The following is a 24,144-nucleotide window of genomic DNA, read 5'->3' on the forward strand; positions in this document are numbered from 1 at the left end:
ACCTGGGTATGTTTAAGAGTAAGTAAGCGGATAACCTCAACTTTCGGTTCCAAAACGGAGGTAACTTTTAAGGTATGTAAGTAACCATAGCAACTTGCTCTCTGAACATAATGTTAAAGCAGAGATTATGTTAAAGGGGTTATGTTAAAATGTTAGTTTAAGAGGAATTCAGATACATTAATATAACCATATTGATAATATAACATGTATCTAAATGTGTTATATAGTTACAGTTATATACACAATGTTATATTATACAATATATAACTATTTATTCAATTCTAATATATGAATGCATTTTATTGTCATCTTACACATGGATCTGCTTTTTATCCTTTATAACAGGACATTTTCTATACTATAATTTCTATAATAAAATACATATCATATATGTGATATCTTATTTAATAATTAGCATCAAACAATAAAGAATTAAAAATGATTGCATAACCACCCAATAGGTGGTGATGTGCACCGAGTAGGTTATGTAAATCGCCATTAAACAAAAGAAGAAGAATGAAGTAGAATGGCACGCTTTTTCTTAGCGTCTGTTTCCATGGTGAATCATCAATTCGTCGCTCTGTTGAGAATGTCTTGTGTGTTAACCGGGAACATACTCTGGGTTGGCTGAACTTACTCCTGTACGCATTTTTGGAACCAACATACCTCGAGTAAGCAAGGTTTGGGTTAATCAACCGAGAGTTCAGGGTATATGTGACAGTATAAGTTAACCCTGCTTTCTGGAATACACCCCTGAACACCAACCAAAGCAAACAATAGAACAGACAATGGAGTGCAGGGAAGTGAGTCCATGTAAAGGGTGTGCAGATGATCAGGAGCAGGTGCAGGTAATCCGTGATGATGGGAGGTTGATTAGGAAGTGAGTGCAGGTGTGGAACAGGGAGGATAATGGGAGATGGAGTCCAGGGGAGACGTGAACCGTAACAATTACTTTATACTGTCAATTTCAGAACAAAAGATGAAGCAGAAAACTGATAGGCACAACGCAGATGACCTGCAGTACACTGATATGAACATTACAAAAGAAGAACACCAAGATAAACATCCTATGATTACTGGTAATAATAACTAGAACTAATTTCTAATTAGATTGGGAAAAATAATAGATAAAACTGAATTACTTTTTGTTTGAGATGAGATGACTTTGCCTTGTCTGAATTAATTTACATTAACCAATACTTTAATTCCTCTGGAAGGAAAAAAATATTTCATCCTTTTACCTGGGAAGACATCCAAACCTCAAGAGGACATCATAAGAAATGTTCTTCAACAAACACCAGATCTAGAGGAGGTGTTCACTGAAGAGGAGTGTGATTTCATTCTGGTTTGCTGCATTATTGTTTCAAGGGCAGGAACTGACATTGATGCTGCAGTGAATGAACTTAATGCCGTCTCAGGTGATGTACTCTTAATGTAATGTGCATGATGTGTTTTGTAATTGTTTCTTATTCGAACTCATTTTAATAATGAATACATAACAACTATATTGACCACTCCAACAGAGACTAAACCAGCTGTCTTCGTGGTGCTTCATCACACATTTGACAAAGAGAAGATGGTACCAGACAGCAGCAGTCATGTGACCAGGATGAACACACTCGCAGTGGACTGTCTGTTCTACGAGGATAAATTCCTGGACTGTGTTAGGAATCGTGAAGCTCTGGAAAGAATTAAACAATGTTTTCCACCACAGGTATCCAGTTCTTCAGGATAAATGATACATATTAAACAATATATAAAATCTGAAATATGTTTTTTAAATGTACAGTTTAGGGTAAATAGACAATATAAAAATGTCATATTATTTAGAGAGAGCCTAGTGTGGCTTAAACACATAATTAAATGTAATAAATAATAATCCAGTTATACTTTCTGATCTCAACCCAGTCACTTTTGCAAATTGAAGATGAATCTGCTTTAGGGGTTTGTAACCTCTCAAGACAACAGTAGCTTGTGTGGCATGAATCGATATTTGACTTTCTGGGGTTTACAATAACTTAACATATGGCAAAACAGATAAAAGAACCTTTAAATACAAATGTGTTTCTTAAAGTGATTATTAAACAGGTGCAAAATGCTGTATAAAAACAAAGCATAGTAAACTGATTTATGTTGTTTTTTTTATTATTTAAAAACTATTCATTAAAATTAATTTACAAAATCTGTGTTGTTGATCAGCTGTTTAACTTTAATAACTGATCCAGCAGTCATGTTCTGTTAACAAATATCTTTTCTGATACAACAGGATACACGAACAGAGAAAGGAAAAACTAAAGAATCTCCCGGTGAGTATGATTTTTTTTAAATGTACAATCAAACCAAAAATTATTCAGACACTATATATATATTTTTTTTTTATTATTATTATTTTTTTTTTTACTAGTGGGTGCAGGACACTATTTAATTTATGTAAGTGAGGATAGCAAAATAAATTAAACTGTGACACACACCAAAAATTCTTCATACTGACTACCAGTAAAATTTATAAAAATTTGGGACCAAAAATTATTCAGACATTTTAACCTGACCATGTTTTGCTTAAGTGTTAACTAACATTATCAAGATCATTTTGTTCTGGCAGTTCATGCTGAATTCTTGTCATATTTAATTACCATTTTTTTAAACTATAGCGAATATACTGTGATAATGTGTGAAATATTGAAGGTGTCTGAATAAATTTTGGTTTGACTGTATATAAGACATCTTATACTATGCAGATTTTTGTAATATGGTAATTTAGCTTTATACAGCATCATTGATTTTAAGAAGATTTTTTTTTTTAAGATCAGCCTGACTGGTGAACATTATGAAATCGCTCTGTACTCTAAACCATTAGTCGTATGTACAAAATATTTGATGAATAGAAAGTTCAAAAGAACAGTGTTTATCTGAAATCTAATCTTTTGTAACATTATAAATGTCTTTACTGCCACTTTTGATTGATTTAATGCATCCTTGCTGAATAAAAGTATTCATTTCTTTAATTTCTTTTCAAAAAAATAAAAATAAAAATTCTTACTGACCCCAAACTTTTGAACGGTATTGTATAATGCTACAGAAGCTTTGTATTTCAGATAAATGCTGTTCTTTTGAACTTTCTATTCATCAAGGAATCCTGAAAAAAAAAGTACACAACTGTTTTCAACATTGAAAATAATCATATATATATATATATATATATATATATATATATATATATATATATATATATATATACACACACATATATATATATATGCACACACACACATAGAATGCTGTATTAAACAATTTTGTAAGGGGAAAAATAAATAATAAATCGGCTCCATTGCGGATTCCAAATGATCAAGGGCGTTCCAGTTCAGCCCATTGCAAAGGTTCCGCCAGTAGTGGGCACTCATGCAACGTAAGCAATGACGTACATCCAAGTCAAAGAGACTGAGGAAAGTTAGCGAGGGAAGGTCATAAAAAAACTAACTGGATTGCAGCATTAGTCATCTGCACTGACGTCACATGATTGAATACAGGAATGATTTTATATGTGTAGATTTTAATGTTTTAAACTTGTCCAAGACTGACTATGAAAATATAAAATATTAAAAAAATATATAAAAAATATTAATTAGTTTAGAATAATGATATAAACAAAGACATAGGTTACACAATAAAAATGATGATAAGCATATTACTTTATACTCTCAATTTCAGAACTAAAGATGGAGCAGAACACTGATGCGAACATGACAGAAGAACATGGAGATGAACATCTTATGATTACTGGTAATAATATCTATAGAACTAATTTCTAATTAGATTGAGATAAAATAATAGATGAAACTGAATGACTTTTTGTTTGAGATGAGATGACTATGCCTTGTCTGAATTAATTTACATTAACCAAGAAGTTCTTCTGTTAGTTCGGTTGAATCAAAATGAAGCAATATCAGACTTCTACAAAACTAGGGGTATTTATTAAACAAAGGATCGGGGGGTATTCCAGAAAGCAGGTTATGTGACATACCTGGGTATGTTTAAGAGTAAGTAAGCGGATCACCTCAACTTTCGGTTCCAAAACGGAGGTAACTTTTAAGGTATGTAAGTAACCATAGCAACTTGCTCTCTGAACATAATGTTAAAGCAGGGATTATGTTAAAGGGGTTATGTTAAAGGGTTAGTTTAAGAGGAATTCAGATACATTAATATAACCATATTGATAATATAACATGTATCTAAATGTGTTATATAGTTACAGTTATATACACAATGTTATATTATACAATATATAACTATTTATTCAATTCTAATATATGAATGTATTTTATTGTCATCTTACACATGGATCTGCTTTTTATCCTTTATAACAGGACATTTTCTATACTATAATTTCTATAATAAAATACATATCATATATGTGATATCTTATTTAATAATTAGCATCAAACAATAAAGAATTAAAAATGATTGCATAACCACCCAATAGGTGGTGATGTGCACCGAGTAGGTTATGTAAATCGCCATTAAACAAAAGAAGAAGAATGAAGTAGAATGGCACGCTTTTTCTTAGCGTCTGTTTCCATGGTGAATCATCAATTCGTCGCTCTGTTGAGAATGTCTTGTGTGTTAACCGGGAACATACTCTGGGTTGGCTGAACTTACTCCTGTACGCATTTTTGGAACCAACATACCTCGAGTAAGCAAGGTTTGGGTTAATCAACCGAGAGTTCAGGGTATATGTGACAGTATAAGTTAACCCTGCTTTCTGGAATACACCCCTGAACACCAACCAAAGCAAACAATAGAACAGACAATGGAGTGCAGGGAAGTGAGTCCATGTAAAGGGTGTGCAGATGATCAGGAGCAGGTGCAGGTAATCCGTGATGATGGGAGGTTGATTAGGAAGTGAGTGCAGGTGTGGAACAGGGAGGATAATGGGAGATGGAGTCCAGGGGAGACATGAACCGTAACAATTACTTTATACTGTCAATTTCAGAACAAAAGATGAAGCAGAAAACTGATAGGCACAACGCAGATGACCTGCAGTACACTGATATGAACATGACAAAAGAAGAACACCAAGATAAACATCCTATGATTACTGGTAATAATAACTAGAACTAATTTCTAATTAGATTGGGAAAAATAATAGATAAAACTGAATGACTTTTTGTTTGAGATGAGATGACTTTGCCTTGTCTGAATTAATTTACATTAACCAATACTTTAATTCCTCTGGAAGGAAAAAAATATTTCATCCTTTTACCTGGGAAGACATCCAAACCTCAAGAGGACATCATAAGAAATGTTCTTCAACAAACACCAGATCTAGAGGAGGTGTTCACTGAAGAGGAGTGTGATTTCATTCTGGTTTGCTGCATTATTGTTTCAAGGGCAGGAACTGACATTGATGCTGCAGTGAATGAACTTAATGCCGTCTCAGGTGATGTACTCTTAATGTAATGTGCATGATGTGTTTTGAAATTGTTTCTTATTCGAACTCATTTTAATAATGAATACATAACAACTATATTGACCACTCCAACAGAGACTAAACCAGCTGTCTTCGTGGTGCTTCATCACACATTTGACAAAGAGAAGATGGTACCAGACAGCAGCAGTCATGTGACCAGGATGAAGACACTCGCAGTGGACTGTCTGTTCTACGAGGATAAATTCCTGGACTGTGTTAGGAATCGTGAAGCTCTGGAAAGAATTAAACAATGTTTTCCACCACAGGTATCCAGTTCTTCAGGATAAATGATACATATTAAACAATATATAAAATCTGAAATATGTTTTTTAAATGTACAGTTTAGGGTAAATAGACAATATAAAAATGTCATATTATTTAAAGATGGCCTACTGTGGCTTAAACACATAGTTAAATGTAATAAATAATAATCCAGTTATACTTTCTGATCTCAACCCAGTCACTTTTGCCAATTGAAGATGAATCTGCTTTAGCGGTTTGTAACCTCTCAAGACAACAGTAGCTTGTGTGGCATGAATCGATATTTGACTTTCTGGGGTTTACAATAACTTTCTGGGGTTTACTTAAAGTGATTATTAAACAGGTGCAAAATGCTGTATAAAAACAAAGCATAGTAAACTGATTTATATTGTTTTTTTTATTATTTAAAAACTATTCATTAAAATTAATTTACAAAATCTGTGTTGTTGATCAGCTGTTTAACTTTAATAACTGATCCAGCAGTCATGTTCTGTTAACAAATATCTTTTCTGATACAACAGGATACACGAACAGAGAAAGGAAAAACTAAAGAATCTCCTGGTGAGTATGATTTTTTTTTTTTAAATGTACAATCAAACCAAAAATTATTCAGACACATATATATATATAATATATAATTTTTAATTTTTTTTACTAGTGGGTGCAGGACACTAATTTATGTAAGTGAGGATAGCAAAATAAAGTAAACTGTGACACACACCAAAAATTCTTCATACTGACTACCAGTAAAATTTATAAAAATTTGGGACCAAAAATTATTCAGACATTTTAACCTGACCATGTTTTGCTTAAGTGTTAACTAACATTATCAAGATCATTTCAGTTTACACTGAATTCTTGTCATATTTAATTTAAACTATAGCAAATATACTGTGATAAAACTAGTCCTAAGTTTTTTGCCTGATCAGAACCAAACAGTGCAGCAAGATTCTCTGGAGTTTGATTGTCAATTATCAAAAAAATGTTGACATTTTGATTCACCGTCACTAAGGGCCACCAAAATGAATGTTTGAAGTGGGCGGAGCCACTAAAATGGCTTTAACTTGTGAACAGAATGAGATATTTTCACCAAACTCGGCACACATATTTAAGAGCTCATTCTGTGGTCACGTGAAAAAAAGGATGCGGCAACTGGCCACTTGATGGTGCTATAACATGGAAAAAACTTAAAAACTGCTATAACTACGCAACCCTAAAGCTGTCTGAAACCGTTTACTCGTTCACTCATTCACTAATCCCTATATAGTGTATGGCATTTGAGTGCACTATATCTGCAAGGAGTGAACGAAATTAAGTGAATGAATTCGGACGCTGACGTATACACTGTGCATCAGAGCTGGAGCTGTCGCAGAAAATGCTTAGTCACATGTAGTGATAAAACGACTTTTATCTTACATATAACGTACTATATAAAATAATATTAATAACAATAGCATTCATAATGATTTCATTTTGTAATTATACTACCTCCGTGCCAGTGGTTTCATCGATTGTAGTTTGGCTACATAAATTAATTGGTTTTGTCAGTCTTAATTTGTGTTCATAATACTATTGCAAGCAAAAATAAGCACACATTAACAAGTGTATGCATTTGTATATATTTTTTATTTACGTTTATTTTCAGTTCGTTACTCACGCTTACTGATGATATAGCCATAGGGCGCCCTCAGGTCGACCGTCATGATTACATTAGAATGGATATATGCTACCTACAGATGATTAACTTATATTTTTTAAAACATCCACCAAATTATTATCTCTTCCTTACAGTTCTGTGAGTTAACAACAATGCCACAAATTATTAAAAGACATGGTTGTTAGTAAAACACATTCAATTGAATTAATAACTAAGCCTAAATAATGTTTTAATAGCCTAATAAAATCATATGAAACAACATTTTACCTTTATTAATATAATTTCATTTAATTTGAAAATTCATCTATATAATATTGTCTCTCTGTATTTCAATGTTTTATTCAAGTAATGATAAAACAGCTAGAACTAGCATGAAATAAATGTTAAAGCAGAAATAAGAAAGCTATAAAGTAATCTTTTGTTTGAACTCTCTCGCTCCCTCTCTTTTGCACGCTCTCTCAGTCCTCTATGCATTGGATTTTGGGAAATAGATCATAGATGAAATAGATGGAAAAGACTCGCTGAACTAAGTGATTACATGCTTCCTAAATAAAACATAATACCTTTTTATATGTATACTTAAAGGCCTTAAAATGTTTAAACCCCAATAATCTGCTGCTTCTTCTGCTCTGGAAGTCTATGCAGGCCATAGAACCATATGGTAAAAAGTTGTGAAATATGGCACACTGATAGAGGAGAGTCTGAACATTAATCAGTGATTTTCGAGTCTCTAACTTAATCCCTGTAGCGCCACCAACTGTCCAAAGTTTCATTTGCGTTTGTGCTAAAAACTTTGGAACTGTAAGGCCAAGAAACAAATTTATTTTCCCCCGATTTCTTTGTGTAAGCCGATTCGATTGCACTACATTTTTACATTTCTTCACCAGACTCTTAAGCTGTGTCTGAAACCGCTCCCTATCCACTATATAGTCCACTATATCGGGTGTCGGCCATTTTGTAGTGGTGTCCGAATTCTGAGTGAACGACTTCATTCCCTACATTCGTTCACTACTTTATACCCACAATTCTCTCTGATTTCGAGTGTACATTCCATGTACACTTGCTGAAGCACTATTTCCCAAAATCAAATTTTTTAACTTTTTTTTTTTATTTTTTTTTATCACTACTTGAATAAAACCTACTAAAATGTAGGGGGACATTATTACATAGATGAATTAAAAAATGAAATTATATTAATAAAAATATTTTTATTATTAAAATATTATGTAGGCGTTAAATCAATTTAATGTGTTTTACTAACAGCAATGTGTTTTAATAATGTGTGGCACTGTTAACTCATTAAACTTTAAAAGATGACAATTTAGTGGATGATTTAAAAAAATTTGTTAATCATAGGTAGCGTATTCAAATCATAACGGTTGCCTGAGGGCGCTCAAAGACCACGTAATCTGTGAGCGTGAGAGTTTCTAACAATTTTATTAAAAAGGATAAATACATGAAATTATGTACACTTGTTAATGTGTTTATTTTTGTTTGCAGTATTTTATAGTATTAAATGATTATGAACACATTAAGCATGACAAAAAAAAATTATACAATCGATTAAACTACAAAGCTGGCACAGAGGCATGTATGATTACAAAATGAAGTCATTATGATTGTTATCATTATTAACATTGCTTTATAATGTAAATAACATGTAGGATAAAATAGTTTTATTGCGTGTCGAGCCGTTTCTGAGATAGATATCTCCGACGCACAGTGTATACGTCAGCGTCCGAATTCATTCACTTCATTTCGTTCACTCCATACAGATATAGTGCACTCAAATGCCATACACTATATAGGGATTAGTGAATGAGTGAATGAGTGAGCGGTTTCGGACACAGCTTTAGTCATCTTCACTGACATCACATGATTGAATTACAGGAATGATTTTTATGTGTAGATTTGAATGTTTTAAACTTGTCCAAGACTGACTATGAAAATATAAAATATTAATATATATATATATTAAACTACTAATTAGTTTAGAATAATGATATAAACAAAGATATAGGCTACACAATAAAAATTATGATAAGCATATTACTTTATATTGTCAATTTCAGAACTTAAGATAGAGCAGAAAACTCATGATGATTGGATTCTCATAAATGACCAGCAGAACACTGATGTGAACATGACAGAAGAACACCTTATGATTACTGGTAATAATAACTAGAACTAATTTCTAATTAGACTGGCAAAAATAATAGAAACTGAATGACTTTTTTGTTTGAGATAAGATGACTTTGCCTTGTCTGAATTATTTTACATTAACCAATACTTTAATTCCTCTGGAAGGAAAAAAATATTTCATCCTTTTACCTGGGAGATCCAAACCTCAAGAGGACATCATAAGAAATGTTCTTCAACAAACACCAGATCTAGAGGAGGTGTTCACTGAAGAGGAGTGTGATTTCATTCTGGTTTGCTGCATTATTGTTTCAAGGGCAGGAACTGACATTGATGCTGCAGTGAATGAACTTAATGCCGTCTCAGGTGATGTACTCTTAATGTAATGTGCATGATGTGTTTTGTAATTGTTTCTTATTCTAACTCATTTTAATAATGAATACATAACAACTATATTGACCACTCCAACAGAGACTAAACCAGCTGTCTTCATGGTGCTTCATCACACATTTGACACCGAGAAGATGGTACCAGACAGCAGCAGTCATGTGACCAGGATGAAGACACTCGCAGTGGACTGTCTGTTCTACGAGGATAAATTCCTGGACTGTGTTAGGAATCGTGAAGCTCTGGAAAGAATTAAACAATGTTTTCCTCGACAGGTATCCAGTTCTTCAGGATAAATGATACATATTAAACAATATATAAAATCTGAAATATGTTTTTTAAATGTACAGTTTAGGGTAAATAGACAATATAAAAATGTCATATTATTTACAGATAGCCTAGTGTGGCTTAAACACATAGTTAAATGTAATAAATAAGAATCCAGTTATACTTTCTGATCTTTCCCAGTCACTTTTCCAAATTTAAGATGAATCTGCTTGAGCATAGTAAACTGATTTATTTTTCAGTACTGGGTACCGTCGTGGTTCAGCAGATCTTCTTCACAAATATCTAGGGTAAATTATGCTGCAGCCCAGCAGTCACGTTCTGTTAACAAATATCTTTTGTATCACTCTTTTCTGATACAGCAGTATACACGAACAATGGGAGTAATGCCTCAAACCTCTGCCAGTGAGTATGATTTTTTTTTTATGTATATAAGATATCTTATACTATACAGATTTTTGTAATATAGTAAGTTAGCTGTATGTAGCATCCTTGATTTTCTTCTTTTTTTTTTTTTTTTTAGATCAGCCTGACAGGGGTGCTACAATGGTGAAAAGTAATGGCTCATAACTTCTCATAACAGAAAAATGGCTCATAACTTCTAAACCAGTCAAGTGTCTTATATCGTTGTAATCCTTTACTCAAGACTGACAAATGCATGCCTATATGGATTCTATTTTGGTATTACTAGTCCTAGGTTTTTGGGCTGATCGGAACAAACCAGTGCAGCAAGATTCTCTGGAGTTTGATTGTCAACAATTACCAAAAAAAAAGTTACAATTTCGATTCACCGTCTCTAAGGGCCGCCAAAACGTTTGAAGTGGGTGGAGTTACTTTTACTAAATGGCTATAACTTGTGAACAGAAAGAGATATTTTCACCAAGCTCGGCACACGTATTTAAGAGCTCATTCTGTGGTCCCGTGAAAAAAGGACATGGCAACTGGTCACTTGGTGGTGCTATAACATGGAAAAAACGTGGATAAAAAATTGCTATAACTACACAACCCTAAAGCTGTGTCTGAAACCGTTTACTTGTTCACTCATTCACTAATCCCTATATAGTGTATGGCATTTGAGTGCACTATATCTGCAAGGAGTGAACCAAATGCTGACGTATACACTGTGCGTCGGAGAGCTTGAGTTGTCGCAGAAAAGGCTTTGTCACACGTAGTGATAAAACGACTTTTGTCTTACATTTAACTTACTATATGAAATAATATTAATAACAATAGCATTCATAATGATTTTATTTTGTAATTATACTACCTCCGTGCCAGCTTTGTGGTTTCATAGATTGTAGTTAGTCTATATAAATTAATTGGTTTGTCATGCTTTATTTGTGTTCATAATACTATTTAAAAACTGCAAACAAAATAAGCACACATTAAAGGTGCCCTAGAACACTTTTTCACAAGATATAATATAAGTCTAAGGTGTCCCCAGACTGTATGTGAAGTTTCAGCTCAAAGTAGCCCATAGGTTTTTTATTATTCAATTTTTTAACTGCCTATTTTGGGGCATAATTAGATATGCGCCGATTCAGCGCGCGTCCCTTTTAAATGCTCGCGCTTCCCGCCCCCAAGCTCGCGACTCTATAGACCTTATTTACCAGAGAAACAAGCGCGCCGCCATCTTTAGAATATTGTCTTTGAACTTCCGTTTTTGCGGTAGCCCTGTATATATCTATGGCATCGCTGTCAAAGAATAATTAGCTGGTGAAGTGGATTTACCTGTTGTAGAGTTTATGAAAGTTATCATGAGCATTGTTATGTTTAAAGCAGATGTCTCGACAAATGTCAGTAGACCGGGAAGATTTTAAAATGAGCAGTTCATTCATAAATACACAGATTGCTGTGGAAATACAAACCGGAAGTCAAAAGACAACGAGTGCAGCGCTGAAAAGGGGCGGGGCTACATAAGGTCTATAATACATTGCATAAACAAAGTTCACACAGCTAATATAACCCTCAAAATGGATCTTTACAAAATGTTCTTCATGCAGCATATCAGATCATGTAAGTATAGTATTTATTTGGATGTTTACATTTCATTCTGAATGAATTTGATAGTAGCCTATGTATGGCTAACGGGCTAAAGCTAACATTACACACTGTTGGAGAGATTTATAAAGAATGAAGTTGTGTTTATGAATTATGACATGACTCTGATCTCCGTGAATACAGTAAGAAACGATGGTAACTTTAACCACATTTAACAGTACATTAGCAACATGCTAACGAAACATTTAGAAAGACAATTTACAAATATCACTAAAAATAACTTGTTATCATGGATCATGTCAGTTATTATTGCTCCATCTGCCATTTTTCGCTATTGTCCTTACTTGCTTACCTGCATAACTTCTGATGATTCAGCTGTGCACAGATCCAGACGTTAATACTGGCTTGTCTAATGCCTTGAACGTGGGCTGGAATAAGCAAAATTTGGAGAAGTACAAATTAATGATCCCGACTGTTACGTAACAGTCGTTGTTATATTGAGATTCGCCTGTTCTTCGGAAGTCTTTTAAACAAATGAGATTTACATAAGAAGGAGGAAACAATGGTGTTTGAGACTCACTGTATGTCATTTTCATTTACTGAACTCTTGTTATTCAACTATGCTGAGGTAAATTAAATTTTCAATTCTATGGCACCTTTAACAAGTGTATGCATTTGTATATATTTTTATTTACGTTTATTTTCAGTTCGTTACTCACGCTTACTGATGATATAGCCATAGGGCGCCCTCAGGTCGACCGTCATGATTACATTAGAATGGATATATGCTACCTACAGATGATTAACTTATATTTTTTAAAACATCCACCAAATTATTATCTCTTCCTTACAGTTCTGTGAGTTAACAACAATGCCACAAATTATTAAAACACATGGTGGTTAGTAAAACACATTCAATTGAATTAATAACTAGGCCTAAATAATATTTTAATAGCCTAATAAAATCATATGAAACAACATTTTACCTTACGAATATAATTTCATTTAATTTGAAAATTCATCTATATAATATTGTCTCTCTGTATTTCAATGTTTTATTCAAGTAATGATAAAACAGCTAGAACTAGCATGAAATAAATGTTAAAGCAGAAATAAGAAAGCTATAAAGTAATCTTTTGTTTGAACTCTCTCGCTCCCTCTCTTTTGCACGCTCTCTCAGTCCTCTATGCATTGGATTTTGGGAAATAGATCATAGTTCTTCAGCGAGTCTTTTCCATCTATTTCATCTAAGTGATTACATGCTTCCTAAATAAAACATAATACCTTTTTATATGTATACTTAAAGGCCTTAAAATGTTTAAACCCCAATAATCTGCTGCTTCTTCTGCTCTGGAAGTCTATGCAGGCCATAGAACCATATGGTAAAAAGTTGTGAAATATGGCACACTGATAGAGGAGAGTCTGAACATTAATCAGTGATTTTTGAGTCTCTAACTTAATCCCTGTAGCGCCACCAACTGTCCAAAGTTTCATTTGCGTTTGTGCTAAAAACTTTGGAACTGTAAGGCCAAGAAACAAAATTATTTTTCCCCCTGATTTCTTGGTGCAAGCCGATTCGATTGCACTACATTTCTACATTTCTTCACCAGACTCTTAATCATCTTCACTGACGTCACATGATTGAATTACAGGAATGATTTTTATGTGTAGATTTGAATGTTTTAAACTTGTCCAAGACTGACTATGAAAATATAAAATATTAAAATATAATATATATATATATATATATATATATATATATATATATATATATATATATATATATATATATATATATATATATATATATAATATAAAACTATTAATTAGTTTAGAATAATGATATAAACAAAGATATACTACACACTAAAAATGATGATAAGCATATTACTTTATATTGTCAATTTCAGAACTAAAGAAAACTCATGATGATTGGATTCTCATAAATGATCAGCAGAACACTGATGTGAACATGACAGAAGAACACCTTATGATTACTGGTAATAATAACTAGAACTAATTTCTAATTAGACTGGCAAAAATAATAGAAACTGAATGACTTTTTTGTTTGAGATAAGATGACTTTGCCTTGTCTGAATTAATTTACATCAACCAATACTTTAATTCCTCTGGAAGGAAAAAAATATTTCATCCTTTTACCTGGGAGATCCAAACCTCAAGAGGACATCATAAGAAATGTTCTTCAACAAACACCAGATCTAGAGGAGGTGTTCACTGAAGAGGAGTGTGATTTCATTCTGGCTTTCTGCATTATTGTTTCAAGGGCAGGAACTGACATTGATGCTGCAGTGAATGAACTTAATGCCGTCTCAGGTGATGTACTCTTAATGTAATGTGCATGATGTGTTTTGAAATTGTTTCTTATTCTAACTCATTTTTTATAATGAATACATATAACAACTATATGACCACTCCAACAGAGACTAAACCAGCTGTCTTCATGGTGCTTCATCACACATTTGACACAGAGAAGATGGTACCAGACAGCAGCAGTCATGTGACCAGGATGAACACACTCACAGTGGACTGTCTGTTCTACGAGGATAAATTCCTGGACTGTGTTAGGAATCGTGAAGCTCTGGAAAGAATTAAACAATGTTTTCCTCGACAGGTATCCAGTTCTTCAGGATAAATGATACATATTAAACAATACATAAAATCTAAAGTATGTTTTTTAAATGTACAGTTTAGGGTAAATAGACAATATAAAAATGTCATATTATTTAGAGATAGCCTACTGTGCCTTAAACACATAGTTAAATGTAATAAATAAGAATCCAGTTATATTTTCTGATCTCTCCCCCAATCACTTTTCCAAATTGAAGATAAATCTGCTTTAGCATAGTAAACTGATTTATTTTTTTTAAATGTTTTTTTCAGTACTCGGTGCAGTCGTGGTTCAGCAATTATGCTGCAGCTCTATTTAAACCAGCAGTCCAGGTGTGTCGCTCTTTTCTGGGAGGAAAGTCTCAAACATCTCCTAGTGAGTATGATTTTTTAAAAATGTATATAAGATATCTTATACTATACAGATTTTAGTATACAGATATTATAGTAAATTAGCTGTATGTATTATCCTTGATTTGATAACTTGTGAATGGAATGAGATATTTTCACCAAACTCGGCGCACATATTTAAGAGCTCACATGAAAAAAAGGACGTGGCGACTGGCCACTTGGTGAAATGGAAAACTTGGATAAAAAATTGCTATAACTACACAATCCTAAAGCTGTGTCGGAAACTGTTTACTCGTTCACTCATTCACTAATCCCTAATATAGTGTATGGCATTTGAGTGCACTATATCTGCAAGGAGTGAACGAAATGAAGTGAAGCTGACGTATACACTGTGCGTCGGAGAGCTAGAGCTGTCGCAGAAAAGGCTTTGTCACACGTAGTGATAAAATGACTTTTATCTTAGTCAAGTTAATTTTTAGTTCGTTGCTCACGCTCACAGATGATATAGCCACGTGCCTTCGGACGACCGTTATTACATCAGAATGGATATATGCTACCTACAGATGATTAACCATAAAACATCCACAAAATTCTTATGTCTTTCTTGCAGTTTTGTGAGTTAATGACAATGCCACAAATGATTAAATCACCTGGTTGTTTAAGGGGCGTGTCTGCTGTGAGACTTCAGTGTAAACGCCCACTGCTGTGATTGGCCAACATCTGTACATATGAAATATCCAAGTATTACTTTCTCTTTTAGCGCGTTTTTACTATTACAGCTCTCAAGGCTAACTAATCGTGAAAAGTGTTGCATTACATTTAGATCTGTGGCATTATAGTTAGATCGTGGCATGAAAGGTTGCAGTGATGAAGATTGTAGCCGATCACAGACAATGTTGAGCAGTCACAATATAGGCTATCATCTTTTAGCTTAGGATATTTTCTTTCAAATGAGACCATTTTCACGTTTCTGTGAGCTTTCGTTCGTAAATAATCAACTGTTTTGTCACGGATGTGAACAGGAAAAGCGTTCTGAATGGAGAAACATGCAATCTCCAAACAATCAATCAAACACGTGCTAACGTTTTCGGACAGGTCGATGGTATAAAAATCATGCATGAATGTTAGCATTTATCAATCAAGCCAAACCGTTCATTCAGAAACCGAGAAATTTGGCACTTTAAGGTAAGAGGCTGATCTCTCAGGTTGACGCGCAAGCTGGCTTGACTGAAGTTTTCGTGAGGATTTATAGTTTATGGACTGTTTTGATTTCGGTAATTACATCTAGAAAGTTAAAAGCATTGATGTCGTCTATAATAGAGATATATGAAAGCGAAACAAAAGTTATTGCCTCGACCAGCGACGCAGTAGGGAGGAAGCACGAGAGGAGACCTGCGCATTTAATTAGTATGTGTAAACTGTAATAGCCTAGTGCATTTACAATGCTTATCAGTGGCGAAAATGGAGGCAGGGATGAAGTAGGCATTGATCTTCTGCTGCGGAGGCGGTGCTTGCTGCCCTTTGACGTCATAAATCCCCACTTTGAAAATCATGTCGTTTGCTGGGTCTGGTGTCAATTAAAGCTTTTATTGGACTAACAAGGAAGTTTTCAGCTCTGAAACTTACAGTATATTTTATAGTATGATGACCTCTTATATGTCAAAAGCTCAAGGAAAATGTAATTTCTCAGTTCATAACCCCATTAATCACAGTGATTTTTGAACACTGATGTGAACATGACAGAAGAACACCTTATGATTACTGGTAATAATAACTAGAACTAATTTCTAATTAGACTGGCAAAAATAATAGAAACTGAATGACTTTTTGTTTGAGATAAGATGACTTTGCTTGTCTGAATTAATTTACATTAACCAATACTTTAATTCCTCTGGAAGGAAAAAAATATTTAATCCTTTTACCTGGGAAGACATCCAAACCTCAAAAGGACATCATAAGAAATTTTCTTCAACAAACACCAGATCTAGAGGAGGTGTTCACTGTAGAGGAGTGTGATTTCATTCTGGTTTGCTGCATTATTGTTTCAAGGCACATTGATGCTGCAGTGAATGAACTTAATGCCGTCTCAGGTGATGTACTCTTAATGTAATGTGCATGATGTGTTTTGAAATTGTTTCTTATTCGAACTCATTTTAATAATGAATACATAACAACTATATTGACCACTCCAACAGAGACTAAACCAGCTGTCTTCATGGTGCTTCATCACACATTTGACACCGAGAAGATGGTACCAGACAGCAGCAGTCATGTGACCAGGATGAACACACTCGCAGTGGACTGTCTGTTCTACGAGGATAAATTCCTGGACTGTGTTAGGAATCGTGAAGCTCTGGAAAGAATTAAACAATGTTTTCCACCACAGGTATCCAGTTCTTCAGGATAAATGATACATATTAAACAATATATAAAATCTGAAATATGTTATTTAAATGTACGGTTTAGGGTAAATAGACAATATAAAAATGTCATATTATTTAGAGATGGCCTACTGTGGCTTAAACACATAGTTAAATGTAATAAATAATAATCCAGTTATACTTTCTGATCTCAACCCAGTCACTTTTGCCAATTGAAGATGAATCTGCTTTAGCGGTTTGTAACCTCTCAAGACAACAGTAGCTTGTGTGGCATGAATCGATATTTGACTTTCTGGGGTTTACAATAACTTTCTGGGGTTTACTTAAAGTGATTATTAAACAGGTGCAAAATGCTGTATAAAAACAAAGCATAGTAAACTGATTTATGTTGTTTTTTTTTTTTTTTTTAACAACTATTCATTAAAATTAATTTACAAAATCTGTCATTGATCAGCTGTTTAACTTTAATAACTGATCCAGCAGTCATGTTCTGTTAACAAATATATCTTTTCTAATACAACAGGATACACGAACAGAGAAAGGAAAAACTAAAGAATCTCCTGGTGAGTATGATTTTTTTTAAATGTACAATCAAACCAAAAATTATTCAGACATATATATATATATATATATATATATATATATGAGCAATATCACACGAGTAGCCGTGCGATATGGCTGTATATCAGCACGCTGTGATTCGTCCGTAGGCACGAGGCCGCAGGTAATCACAGCGTGCTGATATACAGCCATATCGCATGGCTACTCGTGTGATATTGCGTTTATACAACAGTTCGACGGCATGAGTGTGTAAATAAATAAGAACAACAACGGAGTGTCTTTAAAACCCTCTTTTGTGCAGCACTACTTCCTTCCGCCATGGATTACAATCTCAATTTGACAGTTGGACCAAGCCTCCGTTACTAATTCTAAAACGTCACTTCAGAACTAGTAACGAAGGAACGTTTCAAAACTCATGTTGTCAGTTAAATCAAGCCTCCGTTGCTAACTCTAAAATGTCACTTTAGAACTAGTAACGAAGGAACGTTGAGTCGCTTCATTGAAACACATTGAATTTTCTACAGTATTAGAGAGAGAGAGAGAGAGAGAGAGAGAGTAGCTATTACCTGTCTGGTATATTGCATTACATTCATTCATCAAGTCGATGTCCATAATATTACATCCTTTAAACAAGTCCGTTTGAATGTCCGCTGAGGTAAGCGATCTTTGTATTTGTCTTTTCTTTTTACAGCTTTGGGAATTTTCCATAGCACCACAGCGCTAAAACAACTTCCTTTTGAAAAAGTTCCTTTCAATTTAAAAGTCTCTTGTGACTCCCTGACTAATTCTCCTGTAAAGTGTTGCCGCCATCTAATGGCGTATTAATGTAATGTTCACTCAATCCATATTACTTAATGGACATATTTATATAAAATAATATTTATTGAACAACATATAAACACAATTGTACAGTTCAGTCAAACATGAAGCACTAGTTATTAAAAAAAAAAAATAAAAATAGGTCACCATTTACGCTGGTATGTGGGTTTTACATTAATCCGCCTCACCTCGTGAATGAAGTGCGCACGCAGTTTGGACATCTCTGTGCAATGCAAAGGTAAATAAAAGATCTGATGTTTGAAAAAAAAAATGTAAAGCGTTTTCTTTACTCAAAAAAACATATGTTTATAAAGTTTAATGTTTTACGTATTTGAAGCGGAGAAGAGTCTGATATGTCCCGTCTAGTTGTAGTCAATGTGCTATATGTAACGTAACATTTATTATTATCAAATTTAATATAGCACAATTCGACTTGCTCTGTAACAAATAATAGATTAATAAGACCAAAGATTGCCCGTTCTATGTAAATTGAATTACGTCTCGTGTTTAACCACTATAAGAGCAAGCGGCAAATCCCCGAGTCACTGGCCGAGATGAAGCTGATCTCGGCGGTTATAGAAGCACTGAACGGCCGCTGATGCACTCGAGCTCGCATCTCCGAAAACGCCAAAACAAATTGTAAAATAGGCGCTGTTATTAAATATGAGTCACATATTTCAGGTCTAAACAACTACATTCTCGCCTAAAAAACTATTAAAACTACAGTTCGTGGTACAAGAAGTAGTATTTGTAAAAATTACGGTTGATTTGATCGGCCGCCATGATGGTCACTTCAAGCGGAGTGATACAAACGGTGAAAAGGCAGTAGGAGTGCTGTTATCACTGAAATATCGCATGGCTATCAGCCAATCAGATTCGAGAACCAGACAGAACTGGGTAGGGTTGCACCAGCCGTTCGTAAGTTCTTTCTTAAATTGGAACGTAAAGTCCACACTAGTGGCTTAGTAACTACTAGCTAGTTTGTAACTAACTCTGTACTTTATTCGGTTGCACCATTTGTTCTTAAGGCAGAACGTAGCTAGTAGCTCGTAAGGTCTCCGTAAAGTAATGCGTAGTCGCATAATATGACGTTTACCTTCAGTCATCCTTCAAATACAGGAGCAGAAGTTGTTGAAATTCCGTGAATTTCAGTTTATCCTTCATTCTGACTTATTTTGCCTCACGTAGCTAACAGTAAAAATAAGTTCCCATTAAATATAATAGCCTACTAGCTACTTAATCATAAATGTTTTTATATGTAAATAACATTCAGAAACTGTATTTGAAACGAAATTAATAAGGATCAATAAATACATACTGAAACAACAACAAAAACATAAGAAATTACATTTATTGATTATGACTGATTTTATTTGACATGCACAACACGGAGTGATAGGACCGATGCACACAGCGGTGCGCTGTTTAACGGGTTCGTGTTGAAGAGTGTCTAACAAAGTAATCTTTTCACATGATGTTCTCTCTCTTAAAATTTAAGAGAATGTAAATGTCAGCAGCATCATATATGTGTAAAGAATGAAGTCTGTCAGGTAAAACAAGAGCTTATTGATGCAGTTCAGTCAGTCTGCTATTTTATTCCAACCGTTACTCCTGATAGGAGGCTTCCGTAAATATTTAGTGTATACGTAGAGTTACGCTTCAACTAAGTTTAATGGTGCAACACAAAAATATTTAGTAGTGCGTAAATTGTAACTTAGTGCCCATTTACGTCAAAACTTGTCTACGTTGTAACTTGCGCACAGCTGGTGCAACTGGCCCCCTGTTGTATAAATATATATAAAATTATTTTTATTTTTTTTCCTAGTGGCTTCAGGACACTATAGTTCATTAATGTAAGTGAGGATAGCAAAATAAAGTAAACTGTGACATATTATACCCAAAAATTCTTTATACTGACTACCAGTAAAATTGATAAAAATTTGGGACCAAAAATTATTCAGACATTTTGACCTGACCATGTTTTGCTTAAGTGTTAACTAACATTATCAAGATAAAGTTTTTCTGGCAGTTTACGCTGAATTCTTGTCATATTTTTAAACTATAGCAAATATACTGTGATAATGTGTGAAATGTTCAAGGTGTCTGAATAATTTTTGGTTTGACTGTATATAAGACATCTTATACTATGCAGATTTTTGTAATATGGTAATTTAGCTTTATACAGCATCATTGATTTTAATTATTTTTTTTTTTTTTTTTTTTTTTTTTTTTTAAGATCAGCCTGACTGGTGAACATTATGAAATCGCTCTGAACTCCTAAATCATTAGTCGTATGCTCAAGGGTCTTATCTTATATCAATGGAGTCCTTGTCTCAGGGATTCAAATGCAGAATTCAAAACTAGTCCTAAGTTTTTTTGCCCAATCGGAACCAAACAGTGCAGCAAGATTCTCTGGAGTTTGATTGTCAATTATCAAAAAAATGTTGACATTTTGATTCACCGTCACTAAGGGCCACCAAAATGAATGTTTGAAGTGGGCGGAGCCACTAAAATGGCTATAACTTGTGAACAGAATGAGATATTTTCACCAAACTCGGCACACATATTTAAGAGCTCATTCTGTGGTCACGTGAAAAAAAGGATGCGGCAACTGGCCACTTGATGGTGCTATAACATGGAAAAAACGTGGATAAAAAATTGTTATAACTACGCAACCCTAAAGCTGTGTCTGAAACCGTTTACTCGTTCACTCATTCACTAATCCCTATATAGTGTATGGTATTTGAGTGCACTATATCTGCAAGGAGTGAACGAAATGAAGTGAGTGAATTCGGATGCTGACATATACACTATGCATCGGAGAGCTGGAGCTGTCGCAGAAAAGGCTTTGTCACATGTAGTGATAAAACGACTTTTATCTTACATATAACTTTATAAAATTATATTAATAACAAAAGCAATAATAATGACTATATTTTGTAATTATTGTTTCGAAGCTGGACTCAGGCAGGGATCCATTTGCAAAGCTTTATTAAAGTGAGCGTAGTCGTACAGGCAGGGTCAGACAGGAGCAAACAGGAACAGCAAAGGACAGGAAGAATCGTGGTCAAGATACAGGCAGTAGATCAGGGCTGGCAGATATCATTCACAGAACAGCAGACAAGGCAAGGGTCAGGACAGGCAGCAACGGGTTGGTAACGGGCAGGAACGGTAACAACAGACAGGCAGACAGGATATAAACGCTCAGAATTGCACACAAGGTAAACAAGACTTCACAATCAGGTGGTGTGTGAGCGAGTCTCTTATAGTCCAGGTAATGTGCTAAGCTGTATGTGGCAACAGGTGATTGGTGTGGAATGTGCATGTGACTGGCAGGGAGGATTATGGGAAATGTAGTCCGGGAACTGACGGTGATCGTGACAATTATACTACCTCCGTGCCATCTTTGTGGTTTCATCGTAGTTATATAAATTAATTGGTTTGTGTTCATAATACTATTTAAAAACTGCAAACAAATAAGCACACATTAAATTACATATATAGGAATTTCTTTTTATTCACCAATCAATTTTTAGGTTTCAGGATTTTTTTAACTAAATTTTGTTTAAAGATGATTCTCAAGTATTTTATGAAAGATAGTATGGAATGAATCGATATACACCATTTTACTTTATGCAGTATGTGGGTAAAATGGCCATACATCAGTTTTCCCATTTAATACAAAACAATGTTCTTGGAGCAACTTTAATGAAAAAGAAGTGTAATAATGGAAGTAAAAACTGGCAACATTTTCATAATAATATCTAATAATTAACAGGAATATTGATATATCATGTATTTCGCTATTCACTTGCTGTGTCTCCCAAAATGCCTGATAATCATGAATTAATTTCATCTATAATATTGTCTCTCTATGTTTCAAAGTTTTATTCAAGTAATGATAAAACAGCTAGAACTACACTGTAGCGTGAAATAAATATTAAAGCATAAATAAGAAAGCTGTAAAGTAATCTCTCGTTTGAACTCGCTTTTTTGGGGGGGAGAAGTAGTGCTTCAGTGAGTGTACATCGAATATACACTTAAAATTGAACTGTGGGTATAAAGTAACGAAAATAGGGAATGAAGTTGTTCACTCAGAATTTGGACACCACTACAAAATGGCCGACACCCAATATAGTGCATAAGGATCAGTTTCGGACACAGCTTAAGTCTGATTGACATGAAAAATGGCATGTCTTTGTCCAAGGTGCCAAGACTGCCTTTGAGGACATTCACATCTTGAAAAACACGGCCGGTAGCAGCCAGTGAAGTTTGAGCAGCTATCAGACAAGAAGTGTGTCCCTATTTGCGTACTTATGCACTATTCTATGACGTTTTTAAGTACAAATAGTGCGAGTAGTGTGTTCACACTGAAAATAAAAAAAAAAAGAGTACACCTTTAAATACCCGGATGATGCACTAAATTAACCGAAATTAAGTGTGGAATGTTGGACACTTCATGCACTCAACTGTCATAGCTTTAATTACGTTTCTGAGGGGGAGGGGGAACAGTCTCTGATGTTTAATGTCAAAATAAGCTTATAAAATTCATACACTGTGGATGAGTACATAGTGTATAAGTGGTATGTCCCAATACGCGTACTTATGCACTATTCTATGACGTTTTTAAGTACAAAAAGTGCGAGTAGTGCATTCACACGGAAGATTAAAAAAAAGAGTACACTTTAAATACCCAAATGATCCACTAAATTAATGGAAAAAATGAAGTGTGGAATGTTGGACACTTCGTGCACTCAGCTGTTGCAGCTTTAATTACGTAGCAGAGGGGGAGGGGTATAAGACTCTGATGTTAAATGACAAAATAACCTTATACAATTCACACACTACATGGATGAGTACATAGTGCATAAGTACGTAGTGTATAAGTGCATAGTGTATAGTGCATCATTTGGGATACAACTAAGGTTAATGGAGGCCTATGGGAATGAAACTCGCTCTGCCTGTTTAACTCGAGGCCTGGGAGAAATTTGAAAGAAATCGACCACCGAGGAGTGCCTTCGCATTTTTCATGTGTGTAAAGGATTTTATATCACATGATTTTTCGCACACGGCCACAACATTCCAAAACAAACTAGTCCTAGGTTTTTGGTTAAAACCACTGCGGCACAATTCTCTGGACTCTCTAGGTTAATTATTATCAAATAAAAAATGTTGAACTTTGGTATTTGGATAACTATACCAATGTT

At 34.3% G+C, this 24,144-nt stretch overlaps 1 protein-coding gene across 9 annotated transcripts in view; it reads left to right on the top strand.

Moving 5' to 3' along the window:
* The window catches only part of LOC137034295 (uncharacterized), a 60,642-nt gene that overhangs the window by 14,378 nt on the left and 22,120 nt on the right, over positions 1–24,144 (top strand). For 5 of the 9 annotated variants that reach the window (XM_067407081.1, XM_067407079.1, XM_067407082.1 and 2 more), the window contains 21 exons: positions 972–1,079; positions 1,218–1,418; positions 1,524–1,714; positions 2,267–2,306; positions 3,709–3,780; positions 4,991–5,098; positions 5,237–5,437; positions 5,543–5,733; positions 6,250–6,289; positions 9,458–9,556; positions 9,693–9,890; positions 9,996–10,186; positions 10,559–10,601; positions 10,720–10,752; positions 14,108–14,197; positions 14,334–14,531; positions 14,639–14,829; positions 15,099–15,201; positions 17,075–17,266; positions 17,372–17,562; positions 18,081–18,120. In XM_067407081.1, the coding sequence (XP_067263182.1) occupies positions 972–1,079; positions 1,218–1,418; positions 1,524–1,714; positions 2,267–2,306; positions 3,709–3,780; positions 4,991–5,098; positions 5,237–5,437; positions 5,543–5,733; positions 6,250–6,289; positions 9,458–9,556; positions 9,693–9,890; positions 9,996–10,186; positions 10,559–10,601; positions 10,720–10,752; positions 14,108–14,197; positions 14,334–14,531; positions 14,639–14,829; positions 15,099–15,201; positions 17,075–17,266; positions 17,372–17,562; positions 18,081–18,120 (2,721 nt within the window). The remainder of the gene's footprint in view (positions 1–971; positions 1,080–1,217; positions 1,419–1,523; positions 1,715–2,266; positions 2,307–3,708; positions 3,781–4,990; positions 5,099–5,236; positions 5,438–5,542; positions 5,734–6,249; positions 6,290–9,457; positions 9,557–9,692; positions 9,891–9,995; positions 10,187–10,558; positions 10,602–10,719; positions 10,753–14,107; positions 14,198–14,333; positions 14,532–14,638; positions 14,830–15,098; positions 15,202–17,074; positions 17,267–17,371; positions 17,563–18,080; positions 18,121–24,144) is intronic. The other 4 variants (XM_067407080.1, XM_067407086.1, XM_067407083.1 and 1 more) reach the window with 4 other exon arrangements.

This window comes from Chanodichthys erythropterus, chromosome 13, assembly GCF_024489055.1.
Source record: "Chanodichthys erythropterus isolate Z2021 chromosome 13, ASM2448905v1, whole genome shotgun sequence".
NCBI classification, from domain to species: Eukaryota; Metazoa; Chordata; class Actinopteri; order Cypriniformes; family Xenocyprididae; genus Chanodichthys; species Chanodichthys erythropterus.